The sequence below is a fragment of the Eurytemora carolleeae genome, unplaced genomic scaffold (assembly GCF_000591075.1).
Source record: "Eurytemora carolleeae unplaced genomic scaffold, Eaff_2.0 scaffold1094, whole genome shotgun sequence".
Lineage (NCBI taxonomy): Eukaryota > Metazoa > Arthropoda > Copepoda > Calanoida > Temoridae > Eurytemora > Eurytemora carolleeae.
Window position 1 is genome coordinate 58,385 of NW_019397050.1, and position 16,393 is coordinate 74,777.

The window sequence follows — 16,393 nt, forward strand, 5'->3', positions numbered from 1 at the left end:
AAAAAAATGCAAAAAAATCATTTCTGACACCCCTAGGCTTAGTACGTCAATATAATTCACCAAAACCATACTGCAGTCCTTCAATTATCATACAGGGAAATTTTCATCTTTCTAAACATCCCAACGAATGATTTGACAGGTTCTTTGATCTTATTCTAAAGAAAAACTTTAAAACTTATTTTTTCGTTGATTTTTAATATATTTTTTGCATTTAAGGGTCGTTCTATGATATAAGAATTTAGATGGTTAAATGTAGAAAATTTATTCAATTTCCACAAAACCAGGAAATATAATAGAACCTACAAAACTTTATAGTTCGCTCATCATTGAATTTAATTAACTGATTATCTTTATATTTGATCCTGGTTGCTTAAGGCACCGTTACATTTTCTCCAAAAATTATTTAAGAAAATTTAAAAATCCCAACGTTTATTTTGAATAAAATTTTGCTCATTTTCAACAGTTTAATGGGGGAATACTTTAAATAATTTACAATGATTATTTAAAAAATATAAGCTTTGTATACTAGCTTATTATACAAGCTTATTATATAAGCTTTATATACAAGCTTATTATATAAGCTTTGTATACTAGCTTATTATACAGGCTTATTATATAAGCTTTATATACAAGCTTATTATACAAGCTTATTATACAAGCTTTATATACAAGCTTATTATACAAGTTTATTATACAGGCTTATTATATAAGCTTATTATACACGCTTATTATAAAAGCTTATTATACTTGCTTATTATATAAGCTTATTATTCAAGCTTATTATACAAGCTTATTATACAAGCTTATTATACAAGCTTATTATACAAGCTTATTATAAAAGCTTGTTATACAGGCTTATTATACAGGCTTATTATACAAGCTTATTATACAAGTTTATTATACAAGTTTATTATACCAGTTTATTATACAAGCTTATTTCACAAACTTGTTATACAAGCTTATTATACAAGCTTATTATACAAGCTTATTATACAAGCTTATTATACAAGCTTATTATACAAGTTTATTATACAAGCTTATTTTACAAGTTTATTATACAAGCTTATTATACTACCTTATTATATAAGCTTATTATACAAGCTTATTATACAAGCTTATTATACAAGCTTATTATACAGACTTATCATACAAGCTTATTATACAAGCCCAGAATATGCTTTAATGCAAAGACTTATATTTTTGCGTAGAGTGAGTATACTTATATTTTTGAGTAGAATGATTAGACTTATATTATGGCATAGAATGATTAGACTTTATAATTTGCGTAGATATTTTTGAGTAAAATGCGAAGCCCTTTTTTGGGCTGAGAATGCGAAAAATTTGTATATTTATAATTTACAAGAGTTTTAGGGCGCTTCGCGCCCATCTTCTTTTTAAATTGTGAACATTGTCTCTTTGAATGCATTGTAAAACAAAACCAAACAAAAATTTCTTGGATTTTATCAAAAAATTTCGTGGATTTTCAAAATTTTCAAAAATCGATTTTTATTTGAGGCAAATTTTTGAAAATTCGATCATCCATAAACCTTCCTCGGGTCAAGTGAGGTTTGAGGTTCCACAAAAAAATTGGGCTCGATCGGATCAGCCGTTCAGACGTTTTTTGAATTAAAAAAAACAGACAGACAAACAAAGTATATATATAGAAGTAGGATGCATATAGCCATGAATTGCGTATATTACGAAAAATGTGCATATTTATATTTTGAGTAGAATGCGTTGACTAAGTTTATATAAAATGCGTAGCTAGATTGCGTAGAATTTGCGTTTGCAACCATGATTTCTCCGTGTGAAGGTTTGAACTTGACTTTCTCCCTGTTTAGACTGCTCCTATTGCTCCTACTACTGGAGATAATGATGACATCTGGCCATCTGCTGCACAGTCAGCTGATCAACCTCAGATACAAGACATTCAGGATTAAACAACATTCAGATTCAGATTCAACCCCCCCCCCCTTGTCTACTCCCCTTTTCCCCCTCCTCTTTATCTTTCTTTGAACACTGTTAGTGAAAGGAATTGAGTGTTTGCCACAAACTCATATTCCAATATTCCAAACTATGAACTTACACCGTCATGTTGCTAAGATATAGAGATTAGAACATTTGAGTTTGTGGCAAAGACTCAGTTCCAAAACACTTATTCGAAAATTAGAGTTTGAGGAAAGAGTTCAGTGTTCTTTTTTACATGAGGTTTAGAAATTTCTTATTAAGACTTCTTCATATTCTCTCTAGGTTAATAGTAGAATTCTTTCCATATCTTTCTGGAATTTTTAACAATTAGATGTTGAGAACATTTCTCAATAAGGTTCTCATAATTTGAAAATTAAAAGATTCTATTTAATCTATTCTGACAATTTTCTGAAGTTTCACAACTTGACATTAAAGATAATGATGGTTTCTTTTACTAATGATAGCCTGCAACAATCAAACTGTAAATCAAACTAAAGAAAACAACCGCGCCTAGAGAATTCTTGTGTAACATCTGGTAAAATCAGATTTTACATATGTCCTCTGTAAATTTTTCCTGAATTATGTATTAATTGCAACAACACATTGATTTTATTTAAGAAGTTATCAAGAGCTCGTTAATAATAAATTAACTTGAATTTTGTTAGCATGAAATATATACAAACGGCGTCAAATTAGAAATAAAATTTTTGGAATGTTTTATTATCTATATCTCACGTCAAACTAAAGTGAAATTTTATTTGTTTTCAACTATAACTCCTCTTTTCGCACAGTTATAAAGAAGAACATAATTGTTTGAAATTTCCTACATGCAACTGTAGAAATTTGCTTTTTTCTCACCAAAATCATCCCAGCATGATGTCACAAAATGTTGACTGTCTCTCTCTGTTTATTTCATTGTGACCTTTTTTGAATCTCAATTTCTGGACTATTTTAATATTTTAATATTGTTTGCCCCACGGCCCCCCCACCAGCAAAATTATGAAGATCTTAGGTGACAATGTTGGTTTAATGTTTAGGTTCAATGTGAGAAAACTAGTGTAAGAGTAAACATCAAGTTTGACCGGCCCTTCTACGGAATGGTGTTCAGCAAGGGGTTCTACTCGGACCCTAAATGTGTTCACCTGGCGGCAGGAAGCGGAACTATTACTGCTAGCTTTGAGATTTTCCTAAACCAGTGCGGTATGACGAGCAGCGGGAATACAGAGAACTACGGTCAACCCAACCCTGCTGGAAGCTTTGTAGAGAGCACTGTAATAATCCAGTATGATCCGCTTGTTCAAGAAGTATGGGACCAAGCAAGGAAGCTTCGATGTACCTGGTATGACTATTATGAGAAAAGTGTAACATTCCGTCCTTTCCAAGTTGACATGATCAATGCCGTGACAGCAAACTTCTTGGGAGATAACCTTCAATGCTGGATGCAGATTCAGGTCGGGAAAGGACCATGGTCCAGTGAAGTTAGCGGTATTGTTAAGATAGGACAAACTATGACGATGGTGTTAGGAATCAAGGATGATGAGAATAAGTTTGATATGCTGGTTAGAAACTGTGTTGCTCATGATGGAAAACGGTCTCCAATCCAGTTGGTAGACGAACTTGGATGTGTCACAAGGCCAAAGATCATGTCTAACTTTCAAAAAATGAAAAACTTTGGTTCCTCCGCTTCAGTCGTATCATATGCCTACTTCCAGGCGTTCAAATTCCCAGACTCTATGAACGTTCACTTCCAGTGTGTAATCCAGGTTTGCAGATTTAATTGTCCGGATCCAGTTTGTGGTGGAGGAGATATCGCAGCATCAGCTCCAGGCACGGATATTGCACCAGCTTCCATCAACTATGGCGGACCTAATGAACGCTCCTTCAATGTCGATCCCCGTGTTGCCCGTCCTGCTGGCCTCGTTATTGGAGAAGATCAGTTTGACCAGCTACTCTCTCCGGAGCAACAAAAACCAGTTTTCATCGATGTTGGTCCCCAAGGAAGCAGACGCCGGGATGGTCCTATTCCACCTAAAGGAATCAATACAATTCCAATCGTTGGACGTGCACCACGTGTGAATGCACCTCCTGCTATACCCGATCTAAAGCGGACCATCAGGGACCTTCTGAAGCGGAAAGCGCTGAAGGACCAGGAGCAGTTAAGACGAGTGAGGAGGGAAAGCGAAGATATCATGAGTACTAAGGCTAGACAGGACAATGAGGGTAGACCTACATTAAGAAGAATTTATAAAAGAGCAGCCCAGGAGATGGCAGACATTGAGACAAACAGTGTTATCCAGGTATGGTTTAAGCAAAATATGATTTTACACTTGAGTTGGTTAAGAAGGGATGAATGAGTAAATATTTTAGGTTTTATCTCCTGGTGATGTTGCATTCACACTTGGGTCCGGGAATGACACAACAGTGGTCCTCAACTCCTCGGAGTGGGACCAGGACAACATCTGCATGTCCTGGTCTTCTCTTGTGGGAGGGCTGGTTATGCTCATAGGTAATATTTAGTTAATCAAAACTACTTTACAGGGAAAATAAAGTTCATTGATTGAGGTGAATAAAACTTTCATTTTTTAATGAACGCGATGTTGTCGGCCGTTGAAATGAAATATTTTTGAAAACTTCGCAGAGGGGACGTTAATTTTTAGATAAACTAGAGACAATTCCTAGAGACAATTTATTAAGATTTGAAGGGTATAGTGGTTGTAATTTAATTGTAAATCTTGGATCTATAAAGTTATTAAAAAGGCGGTAAAAAATATTCTTTTTTTAAAGATTATTTAATTATGAAAAAATAAAAATTTTTGAACACATAAATTACAGATACAAAGTTCCACAGGGTTTCTTGTAAACACTTTAAATCGATCTGGCCTGTAAGTTTTAAACTTCTTTTAAAATTATTTGATATTCAATCTAACAATTACTTTTTTTGTGGTTTGTGTCAAAAGTTTATTATCTCCAAACAAACCTTTTCTAGAAGGATATTGTAATATTGTAGAAACGAAACTTTTTATCTTTTTTAAAATCACAAAAAAATTAAGCAGTTTCACATCCAAAACATTTGAAATTTTGGCATTATTGAAAGCTATAATTACTAAAAGATTGAAAGTTAAAGAATTTTTTTTTAAACCATGAACAATAATTAGTTTATAACTTTGGTTCCAGGAAATCATCAAATTAATTTTACAAATTTAATTAAAATGTTTTAATATTCGTTGATCTTGTGTGGGTTTAATTGAATAACAGTCAAGGACAGGTATAATTGAAAATTTCCCAGATTTTTGTTACAAGAGAAAAAAATGTATTTTTCGGGTCTGAACAACAGGGGACTCTTCAGTTAATTGAACTAAACACCGAACCCTTATTTTTTTTAAAAACCTAGTGGCGTAAGCCGTAAACCTTTAATATTTTATACTAGACTACAGTGAAAACCAGAAATATTTTTTCTTTTTCAATTAACTCTTATTGAATCACTAAAAGTGATATCGGTCTTTTTACACCGCACAATTGCTGTGTCCATGAACTTTTAATTTTTTAGAATTATAACTTGATTTAAAAGCTGTCTTTCTATTTCAGAGTTTTCTGGTTATAACTGTATTAATTCTAAAGAATTATATTTTGAAATATTAAAGATCTACGACATTGCAGGTTTCAAAGGATTAGATAATTCAAATTATTCGTGGCGAATGTTCAGTTTTTTTATACTTTCTCAAAATAATCTCTATTAAAAATGATTTTTAAACTTTTTTTGTCTAATGTCCAGTGTTTTTTTGTTTGCATAGACCTACTTCCTGCAATACGGTGTCTAATATCCTGTTTTGCATTTTGCTGTTTAGTAGAACATTGATTAACAATGTGAACTTTTTGTTGTTGTTGTTATTGTACATACTTTTTTATTGTCTTCCAATGACAAACATTTTTTTGCCACAAGAGAAATTTATTTCAAAACATCTTGGGTTGAAATAGAGAAATTTTTCTCAAGCTAGCTCTACATTGTAATCTGTGAATTATTTGTAAACTTTGTGCAATATTTGACTAGTCTAGGAATATTATTTATTTGACGCAATTCAACCAATTATATGTTTAATCATGAGAGATAAACTGACGCAAGAATAATAAACTTAGTGCGTAAGAGCGTAACAACGCATTTCCAATCTGACGTGAAATTTCTCCAGCAACTGGTGGTGAATACCAGGACCTGGAGAAATCCGACCATCTTGAACCAGAAACTCAGGCCAGCTGTAAACCCCCAATATCGGAGTTAGACTGATAAATCTTCCATGCTTAATATAAATATCGATAAATAAAAAAAAAGTTTTCACAATTTCCAATATCTCGTAATTTTATTAAACATTTTAATCTTTTGTTTGTGATTGTAAATATATATATATAATAAATAAATATCAATGTTTTTAGGGGGGTAAAAGATATAACCTGCCCAGTGTCCAGTCTACCATTTAATTGACAATCAACTGACTATTTAAATATTTACAAAAACTTAGCTGAATTCCAAATTTTTGATTTGATATTGCACTAAATATTTTAGAATATAATGCACATTGATGGAATTCCATCGAAAGTACAGTGAGAACCATAACTGTGGAAAGTACAGTGAGAACCATAACTGTGGAAAGTACAGTGAGAACCATAACTGTGGAAAGTACAGTGAGAACCATAACTGTGGAAAGGGAAGATGACATTTAATCAATCTGATTTTTGTAGCTTGACAATCATATTATTTAGTGAAATAGATCTTTGTACTCTACACAATCGTCATATTTGATGTTCATTGGACTATTTAAAATCATACCTAAAGTCAAGGTTATAATGCAAGGAAAGTTATTTTAGAGGTGTATGCATCTTTTGAACTGCAGTGTCAAATTTTTATTTTTATCAAAATTTAATGTTTTTAACCTTCTTGGATACTTAACGAACACTGACACATCTATTTTTGTTTACAAATTCCGCCCAGAGAGAACTAGTTTCAATATGTACGCAGAGAATACGCAACTGCAATTAACTTTCCTTGCATTATGACCTTGCCTAAAGTCTTCTTTCTATTTCACAGTTTTTAGTTTTCACTGTTTTTGCTGTTGTATAATCTCTGTTTTAAACTTCACAAAATCACCTTAAAACGTGCTTAAAACTGTACTAAATTACAGGTATTTTTAGTCTAAATTATCTGATCTGTATCATAGTAGTGCTTAGTTAGGAATTATCCGTATCTGTATCATAGCAGTGCTTAGGAAGTATCTGTATTATTATTATGTAAAGCGCTTAAGAATTATCTATTTTTATCATGTCGTTCTATAGGAGTTATCTTTATCTGTATCTGAATCATGTATTGGTTAGGAATTATCTGTTTATGTATTTGTATCATGTATTACTTGGGAATTATCTGTATCATGGTAGTGCTTAGGAATTATCTGTATTGGTATCATGTAATGATTTGGAATTATCTGTATCAATATTATGTTTTGGTTAGGAATTATCTGTATCTGTATCATGCGGTGGTTAGTAATTATCTGTATTGGTATCATGTAATGATTTGGAATTATCTGTATCAATATTATGTTTTGGTTAGGAATTATATGTATCTGTATCATTTAGTACTTGGGAATTATCTGTATATATCTGTATCATGCGGTGGTTAGGAATTATCTGTATCTGTATCATGCGGTGGTTAGGATCATTATCTTTATCTGTATCATGCTTTTTAGAAGAAAAAAAAATATTTATTTTTGGTCCAATAAAGATAATTTCATTTTTTGGACCGAAATCTTCCCCCTTTCACACTTTTAACCTTTCATTCATGTACATAATCATACTCATGGGAATCCAGACTATATGGAGGTAGGGAACCATAGAGTAATAAAATATATATATTGGTTCCATGTGCAGGGTTATCTAAAAAGAATGAGACTTCAAGGACGACTTTACGAATAAAATTTGGTATTTTTCAGTTCATTGTGTTTCCCTCCACGTGTACATTTGCTTCCCTTTACGTGTACATTTGTTTCCCTTCACGTGTACATTTGTTTCCCTTTACGTGTACATTTATTTCCCTTTACGTGTACATTTGCTTCCCTTCACGTGTACATTTGCTTCCCTTCACGTGTACATTTGTTTCCCTTTACGTGTACATTTATTTCCCTTTACGTGTACATTTGTTTCCCTTCACGTGTACATTTGTTTCCCTTCACGTGTACATTTGTTTCCCTTCAGGTGTACATTTGTTTCCCTTCACGTGTACATTTGTTTCCTTCAGATGTACATTTGTTTCCCTTCAGGTGTACATTTGTTTCCTTCGCGTGTACATTTGTTTCTTTCACGTGTACATTTGTTTCCTTCGCGTGTACATTTGTTTCTTTCACGTGTACATTTGTTTCCTTCACGTGTACATTTGTTTCTTTTTCTGTCAAATCTATCTGTAAATATAAAATTACAAGATTTATTGATGAATTCCCATCACAAGATCAAAATACGCAGATGTTGGCACGAGCCATTCTGAAATGGGGTGAGGGGGGATTTAAGTAGATTTTATTTTATAAATATTTTTCAAACAAAATATTAGCTAATAGGTTTCAACAAATTAACAAATGAAAATATCAAATTATAAGAAATGTATTACTATCCACCACCTAATTCGGCTTTTGAGTTGTTTCAGACAGCTCCCTAGGGTTAAATGCATGGCAGATGGCAAACACTGTTTAATTCCCTAAATATAGCAGTTTATGTACAACATTCATAGTGGACGGTTTACTCTCAGAAACTAAACTGAGTTAGTGAAGTGAAACAAAATGGTTCCGAAGAACTATATCCCTCTTTCTGAGCACTTTAAATTGCTGGAGGAGTCTCATAAAAATATCGGAGGCTCCTGGGAGACAGATTCCGGAATCGGAGACAGTCCTCCGTCCTCTCCGTTCTTTCCTACATCTCCTTCTCCGTCGACGAGAGATACTCCGTTCTTCAGCTCAAACTCTTCTAAGGAGAACAGAGTTTCTGTTCCGTCCTGTCCTGAAGAAACCGAACCTAGTCCTGGTCCATGTATGGGACTCAATACAGAGCTGATAAAGTTAAATAAAACAATTCTTTTTCAAAATCCTTCCCCAGCATATTATCATTTAGCTTCTGGCGTCGTGACCAATCCCTTTACAGGTATACTTTGATGTATTTAGATATTTACAGTTTTTCAATGAAAAAGATAAACTAGGAATAACTGTAAAACCATGATCTTGTCAGATAGATATAATGTATTTAAATATTTTTGCAGATAGATAGATAACAGGGATAAAAGGAAAAGTTTGATACTTGAGGGAGAAGAGGGAGTAAAGCCCAAATGGAGTAGAGTAGGGAGAGGGGAATGGAGTGTAGTATGGATAGGGAAATGGAGTAGAGTAGGGAGAGGGGAATGGAGTAGAGTAGGAAGGGAATGGAGTAGAGTATGGAGAGGGAAATGGAGTAGAGTAAGGAGGTGGATCGAGTAGAGTAAGGAGAGGGATGAGGTGGAATTGTGCGGGGATGATTAGGGAGTAGGGAGGAGTAGAGATGGTGCAAGAAATTAGAAATGAATAATTAGAACATACATGAGATGAAAAACTATGATAGATAGATGTTCTAATTAGATAGAGAGATAGAGGACAATAGCCATGGTCTCCATAGTTAAAACCTCCATCTTGACAAGTACACCTTCAGTATCTATCTATCTGCTCAATCTTTATCTTACTATCTCTCTCCTCTCCACCCTCGCTTTTACAGTTTCAATAAGGAATATAATTCTTACCAAATACAAATGTAACGTCATGGTCAGTGTCGTGTGTAGGTTTTATCTCGGGTATCACCGGAGGGAAAAAATGAAATTTCAAATGAAAGGGAATGTTCGCTGTTTTGAAAAGACAAACAATCCAACTCAGCAATTATACCGCTTGAAGATATCTCAACCAGAATGGTAACTATCCTCTGTAAAAGTTATGATAAAAGTTTTATTAAAAAAATCGGATTTCTTAAAAATTTTAAATCAGAGACAATTTATCTAATCAGAGAAAACTTTATCTAATCAGAGACAACTTTATCTAATCAGAGACAACTTTATCTAATCAGAGACATCTTTATCTAATCAGATACATCTTTATCTAATCAGATACAACTTTATCTAATCAGAGACATCTTTATCGAATCAGAGACATCTTTATCTAAATAGAGACAATTTTATCTAATTAGAGACAACTTTATCTAATCAGAGACATCTTTATCTAATCAGAGACAACTTTATCTAATCAGAGACAACTTTATCTTATCAGAGACACCTTCATCTAATCAGAGACATCTTTATCTAATCAGAGACATCTTTATCTAATCAGAGACAACTTTATCTAATCAGAGACAACTTTATTTAATCAGAGACAACTTTATCTAATCAGAGACAACTTTATCTAATCAGAGACAACTTTATGTAATTAGAGATAACTTTATCTAATCAGAGATAACTTTATCTAATCAGAGACAACTTTATCTAATTAGAGACAACTTTATCTAATCAGAGACACCTTCATCTAATCAGAGACATTCTATTCTATTCCATCAACAGTTTTATCAGCTCATGGAAAATAATATCAAGAATTTAAAACCTTGATCTCTAAGTTCTATTGTTATCCCTGAGATTTAGAGAACCCTCCCTCTCCTTCTCCTCCCTCGCTCTTCTCTCTTCTCTCTCTCTCTTCTTCATTGACTCCACACCTGATATTTGACTGTTTAGTAGGTGGGATGGAGTCCGGTAGGAAGGAAAGAATGAGAGTAAGATACAGTGTTGATTACTACAACCCTACCCACTCCCCAATGCTGAAAGAAAGATTTTTCCATTCGAGCAGGAACGGAACCCGTCCTTCAACCTGCAGCACTGTATCCTTTCTGGGATCCGAAAGATCGCCAAGGTAAACCTTTAAGTTTTAAAACTTTATTGTGCTTAAAATTAACAAACATTTTAAAGTTGCTTCATATTAATATATTTCTTAGAGCTTGATATTTTAAATATTTCTTAGAGCTTCATATTTCCAATATTTCTCAGAGATTCAAATTTTCAACATTTCTTAGAGCTTTATATTGTCAATGTTTCTTTAAACTTTACATTGTCTATTTTTGTTAGAGCTTCATATTGTCAATATTTCTTAAAGTCAATATTTCTAATCATGTTTTCAATATTTTAAAAGCTTTATATTGTCAAGATTTCTTAGAGCTTCATATTTCAATATTTTTTAGAGCTTCATATTTCAATATTTCTTAGAGCTTCATATTTCAATAATTCTTAGAGCTCCATATTGTCAATATTTCTTAGAGCCTCATGTTTTCAATGTTTTAAAAGCTACTTTATACTGTCAATATTTCTTAGAGCTTCATATTGTCAATATTTCTAATCATGTTTTTAATATTTTAAAAACGTTATATTGTCAATATTTCTTAGGGCGTCATATTGTCAATATTTCTTAGAGCTTCATACTGTCAATATTTCTTAGAGTTTCATATTGTAAATATTTCTTACAGCTTCATATTATTAATATTTCTTAGAGCTTCATATTGTCAATATTTCTTAGAGTTTCATATTGTAAATATTTCTTACAGCTTCATATTGTCAATATTTCTTAGAGTTTCATATTGTAAATATTTCTTACAGCTTCATATTATTAATATTTCTTAGAGCTTCATATTGTAAATATTTCTTAGAGTTTCATATTGTCAATATTTCTTAGAGCTTCATACTGTCAATATTTCTTAGAGATTTATATTGTCAATATTTCTTAGAGCTTCATATTGTCAATATTTCTTAGAGCTTCATATTGTCAATATTTCTTTGAGCTTCATATTGTCAATATTTCTTAGAGCTTTATATTGTCAATATTTTTTAGAGGTTCATATTTTCAATATTTCTTAGAGCTTTATATTGTCAATATTTCTTAGAGCTTCATATTTTCAATATTTCTTAGAGCTTCATATTGTCAATATTTCTTAGAGCTTCATAATTTTGATATTTCTTAGAGCTTCATAATTTCAATATTTTTTAAAGCCTCATGTTTTTATATATTATAAAAGCTTTATATTGTCAATAATTTAAGCTAAAATATCAAAGCGTAATTTCAAATTCTCAATTCACAATGGTACCATTGAAATCTTTTCAATAATGGTTTTTCTAAGTTTAAAATTGTTACTGATTTTTTGCATGAATTCCTGCAGTAGAAATGCGCAAGTCACTTTAGTAGAGGAACCATTATTGAAAATAATCAGTGTCTGGCCATCTAAAAGCTTCTAATGGTTTCGTTGTGAATCTTGCATTGTAATCTTTGCATGAAGGGTCACTTGAAATTACGTTTACATCTCCCTTTAATAAAATCTTAAAGTCTTTAAATTCTAACATTTATTTTTATAGTTTCTGGAACTATTTTTCATTAAATTTGTTTTCCATGGCAATTCGAGAAATCCATTCTTGCAGTGCGTTTCAATTCCAGTTTGAAATGAAAACTAAAGAAAAAATTAATTTTCAAATCTTTTGAAAAGAAATGAAAGAACTGAAATTTTGAACGCAATTTAAAGTCAGTAAGTCAGTTAAATCTATTTAAACAAGTCTGTGTTCAAGATACCGTCTCAAATGAAAATAAGTTTTAACCCATACTCCGCTAGTGCCATTTTTATCAACAATTAGATGGTGAGGAAAGGAATATTAGATGGTGAGGAAAGGAATATTAGATGGTGAGGAAAGGAATATTAGATGGTGAGGAAAGGAATATTAGATGGTGAGGAAAGGAATAGTCCACTTATACTGGGCTACCCACAAAGAATGAGACTGTAAAGACGACTCAAAACCTTAAAAATATGACGATTTGAAGTTTTATTTTTGGCTTCTGCCTTCAATTGAGTATTCTGATGGTTTACTAAATGATAAACAAAGAATTAAGTAAGTTTTGGCCTACAAGGAACCCTTAATGCAAGAAAACGGACTTTGCAAATTTTGTACAATCGTCTCTGAAGTCTCATTCTTTGTGGGTGACCCTGTAACTTTGAAAAGTAAGAAGCGGGAGAGGTTTTGATATTCTTCGGAAAAAATTTAGAAGAATATTCTGAATCGTTTCTATTTTGATTTAGTTGATTTAGCACTTTTTAGACTATAAGTCTACCGTCATCACTATCGTGATCTATTAGATTTTTAGAAATATTTTGCCCATGATGAAAATGGTTCTTCTGAAATTTCGGTGTGCGTCAGAAATATATAAATGATTAAAAATTCTGAAAACCTTCCTGATTATTTTCTAATTTTTCATGTTTACCAATTCTTGTCAGAAAACACGTCAGTTTTATAGAGGGATTATAAGGGGATTGTTAAAGGATTGTAATGAGATTGTAAGAGGATTGTAAGGGGAATGTTAAAGGATTGTAATGAGATTGTAAGGGGATTGTTAAAGGATTGTAAGGGGATTGTTAAAGGATTGTAATGAGATTGTAAGGGGATTGTTAAAGGATTGTAATGAGATTTTAAGGGGATTGTTAAAAGGTTGTAATGCGATTGTAAGGGGAGTGTTAAAGGATTGTAATGAGATTGTAAGGGGATTGTTAAAGGATTGTAATGAGATTGTAAGGGGATTGTTAAAGGATTGTAATGAGATTTTAAGGTGATTGTTAAAGGATTGTAATGCGATTGTAAGGGGAGTGTTAAAGGATTGTAATGAGATTGTAAGGGGATTGTTAAAGGATTGTAATGAGATTGTAAGGGGAGTGTTAAAGGATTGTAATGAGATTGTAAGGGGATTGTTAAAGGATTGTAATGAGATTGTAAGGGGAGTGTTAAAGGATTGTAATGAGATTGTAAGGGGAATGTAAGGGAATTTTTTAATTTTAAGTTTAATTAATTAAAAATGCAAAGGATAATTTAAAACTAAGAGCACACCTATACTACGTACTGCCTTGAAATGTTCCTATTTTTAGCTGCAAAAAAAATCAGTGATAATTTATAAAAGGCCGCGCGACACTTCAAAGTTTGACCAATCTTAATAGTTGATCCATAACTGTGAGGGAAATTTAAGCTTCTGAAAATAATTCGAGTTTAGACCTGGCTGCACGTTTTTATCAATTCAATTGATTTATTGTTTCAAAATAATTCTGAACTGTTAGAAACATTGGTTCTTAGATATTTGAAGAGATTCGACTTACCCTTTGAACAGTTTTGTCCGTAAACCAATTTTTTACGATTTTAAAAAACTGAAGCTTTAACTGTGCTGTAATATAATCTGTAAAAACATCGCTAATTTTTGTTTTATGTTTTCTTTCCTTAAAATTAAAAATATTTCTTTCAGGTTTTATGAAAAAGTGGTTCGTTGGTTTCAAAGGAGAGGAAGAAATCTACCAACCGAGACCTTTCCTTCAGAGAAGCACTGTAATGTTCACCATAGTGCAGTTCTAGCTACGCCCCATCTAGTTCAAAAATCCAGCCCAAAACCATCTCTTAAATCCACGGTTTCTATTCTCAAACAACCCAGTATAGTTCAAGTTAAATCATTCTCCAGAGATAACTCCCTGGCTACATCTGAGGGTACATCGAGCATAAGATCTGTTGGGCCAAGTCCTCAGCGAATGATTTGCCAGGAACGGATCAGTCCTGGCCATCCGTCGCATAGCAAGGTTCGAGGAGCTCTCTCCAGTACCACGAGTACCTTATCCTCAGGTTCAGCTACAGCTCCTGCTTGTAACAACGGGCAGAGTATGGAGAGTGGATATTATTCCTTCTCAACCTGCTCCTCCCCTGCAGTTTCAGTGGGACGACATTCTCCGTCCTTCTTTAAGAGAGACAGGAGATCTAGGTTTAGGTTTCTTTCCCGAGCCTTAAAAATAGTGAAGGGGAAGGGGAAAAGTTTATCTGAAGAAGTTCCCGAGGTGAAAACACGAGAAGAGATCTGGAATGTACGTTCTATTGAAGATAATGTTGCAGATGGGAAGAGAAGATTGTTCCAGAGTAAACAGTCAATGTTCCACTCTGCAGTAGATGAAGAGGAGAACATAGAGATGAGATGTTCCAGCAGAGCAAGTTCTTCTTACAACAGCAGCGTTTTCTCAGGCAGTTTAAACTCACTTTCTCACTCAGATACTCACGAGATGGTGGCTCTAACCCTGGGAGACTTTAGGTTCAAGTACAGTGAACTTGAGTTTCATCATTCTCTCACATCCGGCTCAGGAGGTCAAATTCACACTGGTAAATGTCAGGTTTGGGACGTCAATATCCACAGTTCTGTTCCTAAGAATGATGAGGAGGTTCGGGAATGGCTCTCTGATGTAAGACGCCTCACACAGATCCGTCATGAGAATATAGTTCTCTACATGGGAGCTTGCGTTGAACCTCCCAAGTTTGCGATAATTACAAGTTTGATTAACTGTGAGTCTCTGTACGCACACACCGTGTTTCAAGGTTCCAGGTTGAGAGCTACCAAGAAGCTGAGTATTCTCAGACAAACAGCAAACGCTCTCTCATACTTACACTGTAAAGGGATTGTTCACGGACGACTGTCGTCTCATAATATATTTTTAGAGACAACAGTCAAAGTTTCCCTGCTAGACTACGGATCCTCCTCTCTTAATCTACAGTTCTATAGTCCTGAGATAGTGAGAAATATAACGTCAGACGACAGGTCTGTTTGGGAAAAATCCAAGAAAGGAGACGTCTTTGCTTTCGGATCTGTGATTTATCAGCTCTCCACTCAGAAACTACCCCTGGATAACCATCCGTCCCAGACCGTACTCTATCAAATGGGACTCGGATATCTGGCAAAACATCTTCCTTCGGCTCATCTTAATCCAGGTTTATCCAGGATCATTGATGGGTGCTGGAACCAGGACCCGGAGAAGAGACCAACCTTTCCAGAGCTCTGTCGCCAACTTCTACCTTTGCTCAACTCAATCGGAGCCCGGAGACATTCTCTAAGTGAACCCAGAAGTCTGGATAAAGTTGGACAATCCGAACCACCAAGGTTTTTGTATACGGAGAAGCATAAACTCTAAAAAGCATAGAGTTGCGTTTTCATTTTTTATCATACATTTTTTTACAAAAGCCTATTTTGCATACAATGTGTAAAGACACCCCTGGATAACCAGAACCATGTCATACCAAATTATACCAAAGATTAATAAGGAAAAGTGATGTATAACAAAATCAGTCAAATTGTGATAATACGAAACTGTTCCGTTTGTTGTATAAACTGTTTACTTTAAAGTCACCCTTAAAGGGTGGATGATTTCTCGAAACATGATAAAACAAAATTGTAAAGATAATTTTTGTAAATTGTCAAGTGTATTTTTTCTTGAAAGTAACTATAAAACGCTTGGTTAACTGTTGTACCTGTAAGCTGTATGTAAACGTACATGATTTATAAATTAGATTGGAAAA

At 33.5% G+C, this 16,393-nt stretch overlaps 2 protein-coding genes across 2 annotated transcripts in view; both read left to right on the top strand.

The window, feature by feature from the left end:
* LOC111711425 (uncharacterized) overlaps positions 1-4,504 on the top strand; it is an 8,177-nt gene extending 3,673 nt beyond the window's left edge. The window contains exons 3-5 of the mRNA XM_023485789.1: positions 1,842-1,934; positions 3,006-4,265; positions 4,336-4,504. Of these exons, the coding sequence (XP_023341557.1) occupies positions 1,842-1,934; positions 3,006-4,265; positions 4,336-4,485 (1,503 nt within the window). The 3' untranslated portion in view covers positions 4,486-4,504. The remainder of the gene's footprint in view (positions 1-1,841; positions 1,935-3,005; positions 4,266-4,335) is intronic.
* A 4,177-nt stretch (positions 4,505-8,681) lies between these two features.
* On the top strand, positions 8,682-16,393 carry LOC111711426 (kinase suppressor of Ras 1). Its single transcript, XM_023485790.1, has 3 exons — positions 8,682-9,135; positions 10,733-10,907; positions 14,313-16,393. Exons 1-3 carry the CDS (start codon positions 8,778-8,780, stop codon positions 16,006-16,008), a joined length of 2,229 nt encoding a protein of 742 aa, XP_023341558.1. The 5' UTR covers positions 8,682-8,777; the 3' UTR covers positions 16,009-16,393.